The 16273-nt window shown below is 39.2% G+C and overlaps 1 protein-coding gene across 1 annotated transcript in view; it reads right to left on the bottom strand.

The window, feature by feature from the left end:
* PTPRG (protein tyrosine phosphatase receptor type G) overlaps positions 1-16273 on the bottom strand; it is a gene marked incomplete at its 3' end in the record, with an annotated part of 399742 nt that overhangs the window by 128373 nt on the left and 255096 nt on the right. The window contains exon 5 of the mRNA XM_080350803.1: positions 7452-7547. Coding sequence (XP_080206929.1) covers positions 7452-7547 — 96 coding nt within the window. The remainder of the gene's footprint in view (positions 1-7451; positions 7548-16273) is intronic.

Below are 16273 nucleotides of genomic sequence, written 5' to 3' on the forward strand. Positions count from 1 at the left end.
ATTCTATGATTCTTCAGTGCCATTCAGCTCACTAACAAAGTCCTCGTTTCCTGAGCCCAGAAGTATGTGAGTGATGAATATCACTGGGCTGATAGCCCCGACCCCTTCCCGGCTCCTTGTGCTCCTGGGTTTTGCTCAGTGAAGTCACAGTGTTCACCCCAGTGATCTGCTGCTTCCTCCGCTGCTTCTCTGCCTGCTTCATGCAATGGTCTCCAAGAAAGGGACGCAGCTCTGTCCCTCAGCTAAAAACCTGTTGAAGCTTCTCTGTTAAACTCAGGACTTCATCGGGAACTGTTTGCTTAGTACTTGTGAGAGTCAGCCTACCCATCGATGTACTGAAACAAAGGGTGAAAAACAGTATTACAGAATTTTTTATTTTTCTTTTTAAGTTTAGGCTGCACAGAGAAATTTGACTACTAAATAACATCTGAAACATGATAAATCAGAACAAACGTATGGATCAGAATAAAGTTACAGCCTCACTGTTAAGCACTTGAAACTCAGTAAGAACCAAAATTGAGACTAGATATATATATATATTTTTACTCACAGAGCTATTCCCCATCTGTTCTCCCCTTTCTTCTTTTACATAAAATATTCAAAAATATTCATATTTCCAAATGAAACTTCCAACATAAGTTGAAGTAAAAATCTGAATTTTGGACTTAGTTTAAAAAATACTTTTTGTTTTCTTTAATGGAAAGGTAGAACATGTTTTTTTTAGAAACAGACACCTTCCAAGAACTTTTGTCTTCTATCAAAACTCAATGTCCAGTCAAGAGGGTTCCAGTGCAAGCTTTTTGATCAGCAAGAATACTTATTGTTAGGCACTTAGACATGCATGTTTTGGCTAAAGAGACCACTTTTGGAGACAGTTCAGTGCCATTCAGATATTGAACTCAATCCAAATCTAACAGACTTTGAGAAGCTCTCATAATTTCATATTTAAATTCTCCATGACTCAAAATCACTTTTGTCTTTTGATGATTTTATCTCATTTTATTTACTGGAAAATCGGGAGAATCTGCTGCTCCATAGACGCTTTATATTACTACACATCTTTACATGTATTGTACAAGTTGTTTCTCAGAAAAATTTACTCTCAGTACTGTACTGATCGTATCTACCTACTCTGTTTTTCTCATCCTTTGTGTCAGAGTAGTGACTTTGTATCTCTCCATTATTCTCCAACTATTTAAAGGGCCTAGTACTGCTTTTATTGGTAACAACTAATAGTTTTAAATAGCTGCAATAATTAAAAAATGTGAAGAAACTGGAATCCAGTGAGTAAGAACACATTTCAAATTGTTCTGCTTGTCTTCTGTTGTATGGAGAAGTACTAGTACAAACGGACACACTTTGACAAATATAAATTACCCTTTGTAAAGCCATTGAATAAGTAGCTTTAGCCTACACACATTTTCATGTTATGATGATAAAAAAATACCTGTACTAATTACTAAATAATACATCTAATCAATAACAATAGTTTTATTACTCATAAGCTATAATTAATAAAACACCATGGGTTCTAAAGTAACCATTAAAAGAATTAATACTGTAATTTCATTTTAAGGTCTTTACATGTATCTGAAGTCTATTAAAATAAATGAAAAGCCTCTCAATGACTCCAGATGATGCCCTGCATGTTAATGATGCTCCATGTTATTTGAACTACTGCAAATCACTTTTAAGATATTGCCTAAACACTGAAGCACTGATTATGTTTCATGTAGGTGGATATAACGTCTCAGGAAAAGCGCACACATTCCCCCTCCATTCTCATTTTCAAAATCAGAGTAGTTTTGCTCAGACTTGCATAAAGCATTATATATTAAGACAGAGGAGGAATAAGGAATCACCAGAAATCAGGCAGGGACATGGGAACCTGGTCTCCCACCAGATGTGGTTCTCTTGATAGCTGTTGCATTTGAAGTATGTATTCACTGAATTTATTTGGTTATGATGCAAAACGCATGAAGGACTTAATGAAAGGGAATAAGGGGGGGAATAAGGGGGGAAAAAAGGGTTTCTAGGGAAGTAAAAAACTGACTTATGTTATTTGAGAAATACACATTGGAAAAAAGCGTACGTGCCAAATAACCAATTCACAAAGTGCACCAAGAACTACTACCAAAAAATGCACACAAAATAAGGCCACAATTACTATTTGTTTTACTGAAGAGCAAATCACTGCATACATGAGTTAACAGCAAATATAAAGACATTTACACCCCAACAACACACACATATCTAACAGCTAAAAGTCCTACACACTACTCTTTTCAAGAACTGTTAAAACATATCAGTATTAGAAAAGAGAATTAAGAATGGCATCCTAGAAAAAGATCTGTAAACTCCTTGATTTTTATCCCAGGTACTTCTGAAAATACCATTAGTTGCATATTTGCTGCCAAGCACCTAATTACCTTTGAACATCTAGCCCTGCACTGCTACAGCTTGAGTGATCGAGGTATCAACATCACTCATCATGATGAAGATAATTTTAATGATGAAAGCATTGCTAGAAGTTATTTTAAAATTCATTTTTACTTTAACTTCTTTAGAGATGATTTGTTTGAGTACCTGAGACACAGTAACTAATCACTGAGGGTTTTCTTTGCAAATAATAAAAATAGATTTATATGCCTTCCCGGTAGCAACGAGAATTCCATCACCTCCTCCTGAATTTCTGAGCTATCGAATATTTGATGAGTGCTTGGGGAATCAGTATTGTGTCTTTTCACAGCAGTAATCAAGGAATGAAGTATTCTCTGCCGTAATGAATCTACCTCAGGCCCAAACGATGAATATTTCAAATGCAAAACCAATATGTTTGTTTTGAACACATTTAAGTTTGGCTTTAATAAAGCAAGTAGTGAAGTGTGCAATGAATTATATTGTTAGATGGTTAAAACAGAGCCGTGCAATATGTCTGAATGCATTTAATCCAAGTAAGTACTCATTTCAAATGCGACTTGTAAATACGTATTACAAGCATATATACGAATGGATGACTCAGGAACCACTGAGATCCTTCCCTCCCCCTCCTGGCTTGCTTCAAAACCAGCTCAATCTGACAATTAACCAAGGCCCAAAGCCAGAATATCATTAAGTACAAGTTGAACCTTTTGTGGCTTGAAATTAAGCATGTGCACCAACCACTCAACTTAGGGTCATTTAAATCAAGACTGAAGTGCCCTGCTGGACTGGGACTTGCCATGAGTTTTAGCAGATTGGTGGGTCTCAACGTGCAGCCACAGACAACTATTAAGAGGTCCACAAAGCAGTGAGCCCCAGCAGATGGGTCCTGTCACTGTGGTGTCACCTTTTCTGCAAATCCAGAAGGTTTCACGGCAGACCAAGAGGATACCAGTGGCAAGAGGTAACGGATCTGTGATGTTAAACATCTTGCACTAGCACTAGTTTCACCTTGAGAAACAGCAGGTAACCCCAATACTAACAGCAACAGTCATGTTGTTTTCTCCTGAAAAACTTGTTGGGAGCCAAAGAGAACTTCGTTTGTCTCCAGAAGATCTGGATTTTTGCTAAAATAACAAGTGAGTTATCTCTAACAACAAATATGATTTTCTTTTACTCACATTAACTGTTTAATACTCTGATCCCCTCTCTCTCCTGAAACAAACTGACTTTTTCCCACAAACTTTCCCACTTCAAGAAAAATAAACTTTTTCCCACTGATTCCCCCCCACTCCAGTAAAACATGTTTATGGGCTTTAATATCATTATAAAAGTCACCAGCAGGCTGGAGTTCCCTTCTCCCCTTTTCACCTTAAAAAGTTTTAAAATAATTTGAACTACAAAGATGGGAGGTTCCTAAGTCACTTTTCTGCTCCATTACACTCACTGTGCCGTCACTGAGGATGAGAGAGGATCTTGAAGGAAACACCACAGCATGGTGCAAGGTTTTGTTTGTTTGCTCCTTGTTTTTTGCACGGTGAGGCACTCCATTCTGCCCCAAACACACAGCTACAGAACAAAAGTCTTCAAAAATTTTCAGCAGCACTCCCCTGTACATAAATTAGTCCTTGGCATAATGCTTGAAGTGCTGCCATGGTCAGAAAAGGGACTAAGCATCATGGGACCCTTTTCCTCAACATACCTGTTTCACTTTACAACTTGTACTGCAATGTAAAAATCAGTTTTTAGAGCCTAGCTAGAGATTTCAGGCCAGCTCACCTCATTTGCAAGTTGAGAATACCTGCTATAGAGTCCCCATAGTGTTATTGTACAGGAGACTAAGTGTCTATCCACAATGAAATACAGAGATGAGCAATTATAGCAGTTTGTATTTGCAAGAATTGTTTCCTGATTTTAACTAATAATTTTTTTTTTAATTTGTCAGGTCAACTGACCTGTAGCATGCAAACAGAATTTATCAAACAGAGTTTACAATGAAAGCAATGAGAAAAGCATAATTAGCAATTACAACCAAGTTCCAAATGCTTCAATTATCCAAGTTCAGAACCAAAGCCTGGAAATTGCCCCTGAAACAGCGAATTCAATAAGGAAAATTCTTATATAGTCCAAGTTAAATTATTTAAAAAGGAGGAAAGAGGGTTCTTAATTATTTAATGTTTCACCAATAATTATACAGTTCAGTATAATGTTCATTCACTGGAGAGCCTGATTTTCAAAGGAACATTTGTGAACATCAGTCAAACAAAAAACACCTGCCAGACTATAAATTCAGTCAGTGCGATACACATTCATTACAACACAGCATTAACACATTAGCAAAAATCCAAGTCTTGACTTAATGGCAAATCTATCCAATAATTTCCGTGTTAAAATATTTACACAGAAAAGCATGCACAATTTAGTTTTCCAATGTATTTGTAAAAAAACAGTGTGAACGCTATTACTACAATTTTTTAAAGCTGTGTTCTAGATAAATGAGTTAGAGATGAGACTACAGCTCAAACTATAAAATAGTCAAAGCTGCCAGTCAAAATGTGTCCATGGACATCTTAGGGATATTTCATTTGAACTTGCTAAGAATCAGTTTTAAAAGACAGCTTTTACATTAATTGGTTGAAATACTAGCCACGGTAAGCTTATCTGCATGGCGCTGGGGAGCAAGGCCAAAGGAACACCAAGAATTTCTGAATGCAACTGTCTGTAAATGGCACCTTGGTCAAACACAGTATGGATCTGCAAAGGATTGTCACCATCAGTAAATAAACCTATGTACAGAAACTCAGGTTCTATGAGGCAAACTCTAGGAAATCCTCATGATGGCCAAAACAGAAGCAGCTATGCTGAAACCCTTCGAGTTTAGTTACACGGGCCAGAATTCCGCACATGCCCTTGCAGAAGGGGGACTTTGGGCTCTACAAATCTTCCTTGGCAGCTTTCCATCTCAGAACGGAACTACCCCGAGGGAAGAGCTGATACCTGCAGAAGTTTAATGGCATGCCACTGATTTATCATTTCAACCCAAAGGCAAGGAAAAATATACCCAAAAAAAAGAGAAAACCATTTCCTTGCAGCCGCAAAGGAGGTTGTCCCTGGGTCACTTTGCTAAAGAATTATCTTAGCCCCACTCTCTGGAAGAGATCAGAGACTGTTTATCAGTAATGGCTTCAGATTTCATGGCTCCTGGAGCCGAGGAGCCCAGCTGCACCATCATCCAGACTTTACAGCCTAATGTCCTGTGGCCTGCAGGGCTAGAAATGATGAAAAGTATAGATTTCTGCTTCCCTGAGGGGACCGCAACACTTGGTTGTGGTCTTAAAGAGCCTGAGGTCTCTTACAATCAAAGATTTTTTTTTTTTTTAACAGCATTACAAACTATCTTAGGTTATTTTTAGTGAGTTTAACGGCTCCCTTAGAATTGTGCAAAGTGCGAATTGCAGTAAGTGCAGCACCTGCCTTTGCAGGTGGGGAATACAAAACACAGTCCCACTACAGTTTTAAGAACCTCTAAAAGCAGTTTTTATGGAATAAATATCACATACAGACTAGGAAATGGCACAACATGGGGCAGTGCTTCACGTGGTTTATGTGAAGCACATCAGGGTATTTTAGCAATTAAATTCCAGACTGACGATGCCACGTGTATTGCACACCACGGCATAACACATGCTCCTTCTGACACGGCACACACGCATAATGTGCCGCTCTTCACTGTGGTATAAATCAAGCAGCAGTGCCTCTGGTCGTTCTGTTTCTAAACTTCTGTCTTGTAAGGCCAAATTCAATTTGCTCAATGCTTCCCACAGCACATCAAGATGATGAAGTCTGGGGAATCATCCTGCTATGCCACTGTAAATTATCGCAGCTCCACCAAATCTACCCTAACATGAAACGCCACACAAGTGCTCAGAATTCAACGGTGATGAATTTAACATGCCTACTTCCACTAGCCTGATGTCAGCAGAGATACAGCAATTTATGCAATACAAGGATCAGTCCTTTTCTCCTTATCAAAGCACTTGATCAAAATCAGTGACATGGAAAAAAGACAACCTTACTTAATTTGAACAGGAGAGTCAGACTTGTCACTCTAACTTCATAAGAAAGAGGGAGGTATTTACATATGGGTACTTGCATATTCTTTTTTATCTGACTTCACAAAGATAACAGTAAGATCATTTTCTTCCTCAGCACAAACTAGTGTGAAACCTCATGGAGGACCAGCATTTTCCCTTGCTCTTCCCTCCCTTTTGAACAAGCAACACCTTGAGATACCTCAAAATCTTCATCAGCCACTTCTTTGTACGGTGGTATGGAGTTGCTTCAGCTCTCTGTATTGGATTCACCCTTGAGTCAAAGGAAAAACTATTTCTGATGCAAAATGACAAAAAGCCCCCATTGCTGAGCACCACTGCTGTTCGACCTGCCAGCCAGCGCAAGCACCAGCCTGTACCCCGCACTGCAGCTCTGGAGCGTGTCGAACCAACAAATGAGCTAACCAGGCAGTCACGCTCTTGAGGATGCATCTTTAAAAAGGAGATGCATAAATTCACTCATTTGGAAACCTGGTCTCCTCAAGAACTTGTTACTATGACAATTTAGAAGAAGCTGCTACAGATGAGATTGATGAAACTTATTGATTAATTTTCTCTCAAGCTACGTTTGAATTTTAAGTTTTCTCTAAACAGAACCGGTTCGCATGGGTTTGTTAGTATTCCAGGGACCCCAGCAATGTGCTTCAGCAGTGAAGGAAGTTCTATGATAAATGTGTTCTTCAATCTGCATCTGTAAAGTAGCTATAAAATCAGAACAATTCATGCAAAATTTTTCATTATGTTCCTAAATATACTTATTTACATTTTAAATCACACACAGACAATATGAAATATCTTTCACTTAGACAGGTGGGAACAAGAAAACAGATGCATCCATTAAGCTTGAAACAATTCAATGAATTAAATAGTGCTCGGTGAATGCTTTGGTTTATGGATATAGCTCTTGTTTAAACTTACTTGAAAAAACACGGCCATAGCTCCTACTACTCTGTTTTCTAGAATTGCTGTTCCAAAACTGTCAAAGTCATCAGGATTGTAGAAGTAAATCTGCATCTGTAAAAATTAAAAACAACAACAAAATCAGATTAGTGTTGATTCATACAGCTTTCAAATGAGGTAATGCATATACACCATACATAAACCCAGTGTTATGAATCGGAGACAAAGGAATTCTGCTGAACAATATTGTTTAACTAGCATCTTGATTAATAGCATGACTGCCCTACTGGGACAGTAACCAGGGAACAGAGTCAATGCAATGCATTTTAATAACAAACCCAAGGATAAACAGTATGGCCAGTGTGTTTAGATGGTAAACTTTGCGCGTTCTGCCAGGATCTCTTCATTTCTTTACTCATTGCAGGCTCATCTTTTGCTCTGTTAAATGTGCTAAACATATTTGTCTCAAAAACCATAGAGAATTTTTGAAAAGGATTTCAACATTTAGAGTTATTTCTTTACTCCTAAAGCAATTTGTAGGATAAAAGCCCGTCTCTGTAGCAATGCATTTTTATGAGGCTCTGATATTCAGGACTATCAGTTAGGGTCAGACTTCTCTCTGACTTCAGTTAAATTTCATGACTTTTATCTCCAAAGCGTCAGCACTCAGCAAAAAGTATAAGTGAGATAAAACCACATGTTTTGATGTCATTTTAGGACTAATAATAAATATTAATAATTAGGCAATCCCAGAGTGAAAGCAGGTGAGAAGAATGATTACCCCTAAACAGCAAACATCTGAATTACACAAATACGGGAGGACTGAGGAAACAGCTTCCTTCAGACATTCTGCTGTTGAACAATCCCCCTTTCCTACACACGTGCCATGAATAAGGGCAACACACAGAGGCCTGTGGGCACTACTGCTCTTTTAATTCCCTTAAGATTCTCGTTGCATTTCCCACATTAGCTGAGCTCCCACTTCCCCCCACTGTCCTAACACATCGCTGCTTCCCCAGCATGTGTTCAGCCTCTCCACTCCCAGAGCAGCCCCTAGCGCTAGTTCATCTGTATCAGCCACGATTTGCTCCAAAAGACATGCTTTACATCCAAAGCATGCAATGCACCCTTCTCAACATGACACCATGCAGGTGTGCACATTTTCATGAAATAAATTCAGTATTGGTAACATGTGTTGTATGCGTGCTCCACATATTACAAATTAAAAATGTGTGCCTGATTATTCTATGATTCTATGGTAAAAGCCAAGCACAAGAACTGGACTTTGCGGCAGTTGCTCTTGGGGCCATTCAGGGATCCTCCTGGATGGATTTCACAACCTGAACCAGGACCAGCACATCTGTGGGGCGACACTACTCCAGGACAGTTGGCCAACGTGTACACTCACTCATGCACAATTATTCCAGTAAAAAAACCTGTTCCTGGCTATGAAACAGGAATGGACCCAACAGGCTTCTGTGCCACTGGCCTCTTGCCTGAAACTGCACATTCACTCCTGCTTCTCTGCTGCCACTCAGCATTACCCGACCTATTCTGGCTTTTCACAGCATCACTAGGTGATAAGAAATAACCACACAGCACATAGTTAACTGGACATGTCAGGTCTGGCTGAGCCTGCCCGCGCCTCCCAGCACATCGCCGGTCTGACCATCACTCCCTCCTGCAGGTCCATCCACAGGCAAACGTTCTGCTGGAACCAACAGCTTCTTCAGGGCTATTTGGGTTTTTCCGAGACTGTGCTGCATGTCAAATCCTACCATATTCACAAATGCAACCATTTTTCCAATATTCTAAGATTTTATATATTGCTAGATGAGATGATACCCTTTCATCTTGCTCAGGTATGTTTCTATTCATATTTACTGATTCCCAGGCCTCTGACTGTATATATTGCCTGCAACGTATAATACTGGCAAACTACCTATACATCCAATAAAACATCACCATATAGAGAAAAGGCCAAGATGAAGATCAGTCTCTTCAGAGGTAGAAGTACTTTTTTTTCAGAAGGAAGATAAAATAAAACCACACTTCAAATGGCTCACAAGAAAAAGTTGTCTGGCGCCCTCTCTAGCTTCATAACATTTGAAAGCAATTTTCTTCCCCTATTTTGGCCTTCCTATTCCCAGTGTACTCACAGCATACGCAGAGATGCTGGCAATATCTCACAAAGGTGGTGGTGCCTCCAGGTTCTGATAACGCATGCTTTGAACAAACGTAGACTGAGGTACAGACATTCATTGATGTAGAAATTAGAAACAGTTTGTTTCACATGGAACTGCTTAAACTTCAATTTAGCCAGCACAGACAATAGCTCACAAACCACTCACAAATTACATTTTGCCCCCCTTTAAAATAAAGCCTAAAATTAGGTATACCTCATATAAAACACTTCACTATATAGTCCTCAGAGGAGTTTATGAAGAAAAGTATCACTGAGTGAGTTCAGCATATGCCAAAATCATTTTGGATCAATTTTGCTCACAGCATTTTAAGGAAATTAATTTTTACAATACACTTCTGGATAGAGGTGCAAAGGGCTTTGGTAAAAAAGTGCTTAATTCAGATCCCTCGTCTCAGCAGGGCAATTTCACAGACTAATCAAGAACCACACTCTGCCTTGATTACCATACACATTGAAACATTTTCCCACTGCTCCCTGGTGTTTTTCCAGAGAGCGTGGCTCCTCTCTCTGCATCCATCAAGTCAAGGGGAACTGTCTTGTATGAAAAATTATCATCATCTGTCATACAGTAGCTTCCTTATGTGTTCATACAGCTAGAAGGAACATTTTAGGAGTAGAATCTCCCAGGAATTGCTATTATATAATTTAAACATGCATACACTGCAAAAACAATGTTAAGAAGATGGCAAAGTTACATCCTCAAAGATATATGGTTCGGGCTGCTCATAAAACCACACCCGGACACCACCGAGCATTAGTATTACGACAATTTTCCAATTACGTGATCACATGTTTTCCTCAATTTACAATAAAATGTAAATGTATGTAACATTTTTGTTCTTTTATACATAAAATACACAACCTTGAAGGCATTTATCAGTAGATATTTAATATTTTCTATGGATGGCATAATGCTCTTTATGTACAAATCAGGAATAAGATAGTTAACAACAAAATGATTTTCACTGCATAATTAAGTGGCCTAAACATGCCAGAAAGTTTTCACTATTACTCCTTATTACATAATTAGTATATAGAATAGATGGTGCATCTTGCATATAAATAATTTCTACTGTCTCTGCCTGGTACATAGAAAGCAGTCATGCAGAATGCAACAAAGGAGCATCTACGCTAAGGAGAATCTGGATCTTATTATGATACGTTATTTGCGAAATACAGAATAGAGCATCATCCAAGCTTGCACATCCGACCTGAAATGCGGCACCGCTTGTCTCCAGCACCATCTTCCTGGACATCTTTGAATGTGATTTCACAATAGCTTCTCTTTTCCATTTAAAAAAAAAAAATATATTTTTAAAGGCTCTGAACCCCTCAGCAAAGGGAAAGCCTGAAATACTCTCTGTAGTTTCTACAGTGTGATACTAACTGGCTGCAGTCAGAATGCTCCATTCCACACATCACAGCTCATAGTGCTGCAAATGGCCTTCCCAGTGGCATAGGTCCCAGAGGGCATACGAGTCCCCTTCTCTATGGCACAATATACTGGATTTAGAAGTCTTTCACATCTAGCCCTGTTACAGCTAACAAGGCTGAGAAAGGCTTACACAGGCTTCCTTAATCTCAGATGTGCAACACAGCAGTATTGCTTGCATGTATCTTGTAAAGATCTATTATAAAAAAAATGTACTGTCCAAGCAACTTGAAATTTTCAGTATTTTGACAAGGCTAGGCTGAAACAAACTGTCTCTAGAGAGAAAAAGGCATTTTTCTCACAGGAAGACTCTCTTCATCCTAAAATGCTACCAACAAGTACTGCAGCTACAGGGCTTTACTGAGGCGGGGACAGGGCAAGAGTTTGTTTTTAATGGAAAAACTTTATGCTTTGACACTCTTCACACTCCAAAAGAGTAGAATTGTTTTCACTCAAACTTGAGAGAGATTTGCCGTACAGCACAGCTTAAGCCTGAAAAAAATCTCACTGAAGGGGAAAATCTTCAGAATGTTACAAGTGCCTTAAAACAGAGGATTAGAGAGAAAACCATCGCTCTGCCATAACCCAGGACATAATTGTCAGTCACCCTGTAAAACCATGTCATGTTTTCCAGTCTCTTCTGTCCAGAAAGATCTAGTGCCCAGCCATTAGAGTTTCCAAGCACTCCAGGCCTTTTTCCAGCTGACAGCACTTAAATGAATACACCACATACATCCAAAACCGGAGTAATTCCCAAGCCTAAAGCATCTTTTACCTCCATGATCCTACCAGCTACAACACCCCTCCACCACACCATGGGGCAGACAATCCCTTCCTCCTTGGGGTCAACCTACTCTCTGCAGAAACACCTTTCTTCAGCCCTGTTCTTCCAACCTCTACAGGAATCTGGTGTTCCTCAGAGCTGGCGAAACGTCAAGCCCTGCTCTGGGCTGAAGAGATTTTGACCCAAAACTGGGCTGCCACCACACCGATCTTATGAGGACAGGTTGTCCTAAATGTGTGTTACTGAGAAATACTGCCCACCAGAGATCAGCTCTGTTTTTATTAAGTACAATTGCCTCTGAATGGCTAAACCCTCTATGAAATGTCGCTGGCTTGCAAAAACTGAGCCTGCTTCAAACAAATGCCTTCTTCCCACCACCCATCCACAAATAAAAGGCTCTGGCTCTGTGCTCGGATTCTCCTCCTCTGCTTGGCAAGACAGACATCCAGACAGAAATCAGCATTCCCGTGCATGACATCTTTTCGCTCTTATTACCCCACTACAAAGACAGAAAGCTTACATCCAATGCAGACTACCACGGCTAAACTCATTCAGCACTTACGAGAGAAAAGCCACAATGAGCATTTGATAGATCCCAGAAGATGTGAGCGAGTTCAAAGCAATTCTAAGAGACTGGAAACCAAGCAAGTACATTTTCCATAGACAGATGCCAAGTATTTTAAAAATAAATAATTGAGAGTTTTAAATTGGGCTGCTATCACCCTGTGCAACCTCCTACAGCAGATTTCTCTTCAGATTAAAAAATGAACAAAGGCTCATTGTGCTGTCACAGATGTGGAGTACAGAATATTCAATAGTACCAGAATTCTGGTGGAAGGGAGAAGATCATCAGAATTAGCTTTCCGCTCATTTCCTTCCAGCAATCCAAGGACTACCGTGCAATTTAAAGCTTAAAAAAAAAGATTTTATAGGTCAGCCAATTTTTTGATGAATCAGGCGGCAAGACGCAGAGGCAACAGATATGTGGTTTATTATGTGCTGCTTTAGAGACTGAGAGTATTTTCAGAAGAGCAAAACACACAGGCATCACAGGTAGACTGCAAATCTGTGCAGAGTGGCAAACCAAAGATTTTTAAATGCTTGCTTTAAACAACGAAGTTAATTACTGAATATACGCATTCTTAATTAGTACCTTGGCTGCTTATATTGTAAGAATAAATCATTCTCGGCCACATTTACAGCTGGATTTAAAAACTCTCGCACAAAACCAAATTCTGTGCTCAGACTACGAATCATACATGATTTTTCTTAATTGAAAGCCCGTATGTAACTTATTTCTGCTTCAAATATGTGCATAGATTTCTAGCGAACTGGATGATGTGATCCATTTGGCTGGAATAAAAATTTTCTACAGACATAATGTAATCTTCACTGCAGTACTGAAAATTCAGAATAACTGTCCTGCAGTCTGTGTGTTTACTGGAGTGTGAGATGTACACTGGGGTAATAAAGTCTGATGTTTGACTTCTCATTATATTCTCTTTAGAAAAACCATGAAACTTATCATTTATAACATATTCTAAATCTGCTTAGAAAAGGGGGGAGGGAAGAGCAAATCGTGATGTTTTCCAGTTCTCCTACTAGAGCTTGATGTAATAACATAGTGTATACTGCATTCTTTTTAAAAGATAAAGTTGAACAGGAGCAGATAATGGCATGTTTTTCCTGCCTAGTCTATTATTCATCAGTGAATTTTTAACTATAGCTAGGCAGGTACAAAGATGTATTTTGAATGTCATAATTTAGTCTTTCACAGTGCCTATAAGTGTGCTGGGTAAACTGCAAAACAGAGTCAGACGGGGTCTTTGCCCTCAAGTAATTGCAACTTGATAATAAACACAATGCTAGGCTAGAAAAATAAAAGGAGTTGAAACAACAGGAAGAGCAAAGATCATGCAAGTGAAATAACAAAATTTAACTCAATTTAGACTTTCGCATGCCTTAGAATTACGTTAAATTGCCCTTTAATCTTTTTTAATAGTAGGCATTAATTATTGCTTTGTTGTCTACAAACAACACAGTAGGTGTATCTATGTTATAAGTCAAGATTAAATGATTTCATAGACCTTTTCAACCCGAAAGTTGGTAGTTGCTGCACAGTCTTCTAACCCTGAGCAGTGTTTAAACCTGCGAGTGGTCGAATAACAGCTTGGTAGGAACCGGGAGGCAACACGATGCTGGTAGGATTGCCCTGGGCTTCAGTGTGTTCCTGGATCTTGGCCATTTCACTCAGTATCTGGAGTGTTAAGTCCTGAATGTCAAGCGGGAAGTACCTTGGTGAGTCTGATTTCTACTGCCAGAAATAAATAGCCCCCAGGCCTGCTCCTGTCCCAAACAAGAAAAATCCACTCTCATGTATATACACTGAGTCATTACACAATGAAGGTATATTTGATGCTAAAAAGCTGTATGTTGCATTCATTTGTATTTCCATAATATGAAAATAACGGTTTCAGTGTTTATGCTTTCCATAACATGAAACTTTTTTGCAATTGCTTTGTACTCCGAGTAACAGCCATATGATTCACCATGAAATGAAGTCTGCAAAATCGTTTTGGATAAATGGAACTATAAATTCAATAGAATTTCCATGACAACATAGATTGCAACACTCCGCCACAAGTAAAATGTTATAAATCATTCAAAACCAACAAAAAATCAGCAGTAAGTCTTCTCTTTCACAACACACAAGACTCCTGAATTATAGAGCTATGGTTATTACCTCCCCATGCAATGCCTTTAATTTCTGATCCTCTTCCTTGTTACAAGTGTTGTTTCATATCTGACCTCCTTCCAAACACAGGAAATTATAATACTAACACTTTAATGCTAAAACGTAAACAAGAATTGAAGCAAAGTGAGCAGGAGGCTTTTTTTAAACTTTCCTCCTTTTCTTGTCTTCTAAAAATGTTTAAATATCTTCATCCTGTGGTAATTATACCTGTGTATCCAGATATATCACAGCATCTTGTTAGAATCACAAATTTAGGAGGCTCTTTTTCTGGGAACGTGGGTGGTAAGTGTACAATAGGGTGCTCAATCAGCTTGTTAAAAGGGTGTGAACCACACGCCCAAGGGACAGAAGAGATTGAAGCCAGGAGGAGGTAAAAACAACAACAAAAGAATAAAAGATTACGCCACACAGCATTGCTCATTCGTACCCCTCCATCAGAGGGTTCCTGACACGTGGTATTTCACTTGAAGTCCAAGGACCTGGAATGTAGTGATTCCAGGAGGACCTTCACTGTAACTTAAAAATCACTGTGGTTGTTGCCTTCATATCTGTGAGAAAAACCTTGAAAATGCAAAGTACCTTCCCTCCTGAAAAGATTAAGCAGCCCATAAAACCAAATGAGAGACAAATAGCTCATTATTCTGATTTTTGGGTAGGAGTATTTCTTACAAATCAGGCCTTTTGGTAACTTGAGAAGAAGCAGCAACCTACTAGTCCTTGGACTGCAAAGGCTCATCTTCCCAGAATACTAGAGAGTGCCTGCTGTCTTGCACAAATCACTGCCCATTTCTGGGCCTCATTTCCTCATGCGTAAACCGTGGCCATTGCCTATCACTCCTTTAACGGTATGTTTTATGAAGAGGAATAGGAAAGATTGGAAATAAATGGGAAGAATGACAAACAATTGAAAAACGTGTAAAAACATACAATTTGGAGTTGTGTTGGAGAAAAAAAAAATTGGGAGTGGTGGTTCATTTGCTTGATACTGCAATTAGGGAAGAGTCACACAAGTACCTCATTGAGAAAGTACATCACCTCTTAGTGCTCGTACCAAGTGCTGAACAGCTCATATCCGACACAGAGCTGATGTCTCAGGAGTTTGGCACAGACACTTATTACAAGGTGCTGCATCCACACACCCAAGGGCATCTTCCCAGGCTCCTGGAGGTCACCTGGGGTCTATTCAGTGGTCTTAATCTCTGCTACCAGATTCTGACTATGTCAGAGACTTTTTGATTTATTTAATAAGTCATTCCAAGCCTCGCCCACAGTGGCTTTGTCTAACCATGGCATATTCCAAACGACTGCAAGTGCATACACGCAGGAACATGCAACACTGAGAGTCCCATTTCAGCAAGAGGCAAACCTTGCGTTCTAAAACTGTCCAAATGGAAAAATTAGAAGCAATACTTAGCTGCTGGAAGGGGTGAAAACTGAAACAGGCAATTTAGGAAGTGGCTAAGCACCAAATGTCACAACTAAAAATAAGCCGGATGGACTGACTGTATAAACAGAATAGCTGTGAACTAAACCTAAAAGTGACTGTTTCAGATGTTGTCTTCATCCATGTCTCACAGTCTTCCTACAAGGAGAAATAAACTACTGAAGAAAGTTTCCAACTTCAAAATACCCAAACTGTGCATACTTAAGAATCGATTTACTT

This window comes from Nesoenas mayeri (genome assembly GCF_963082525.1).
Source record: "Nesoenas mayeri genome assembly, chromosome: 10".
NCBI lineage: Eukaryota > Metazoa > Chordata > Aves > Columbiformes > Columbidae > Nesoenas > Nesoenas mayeri.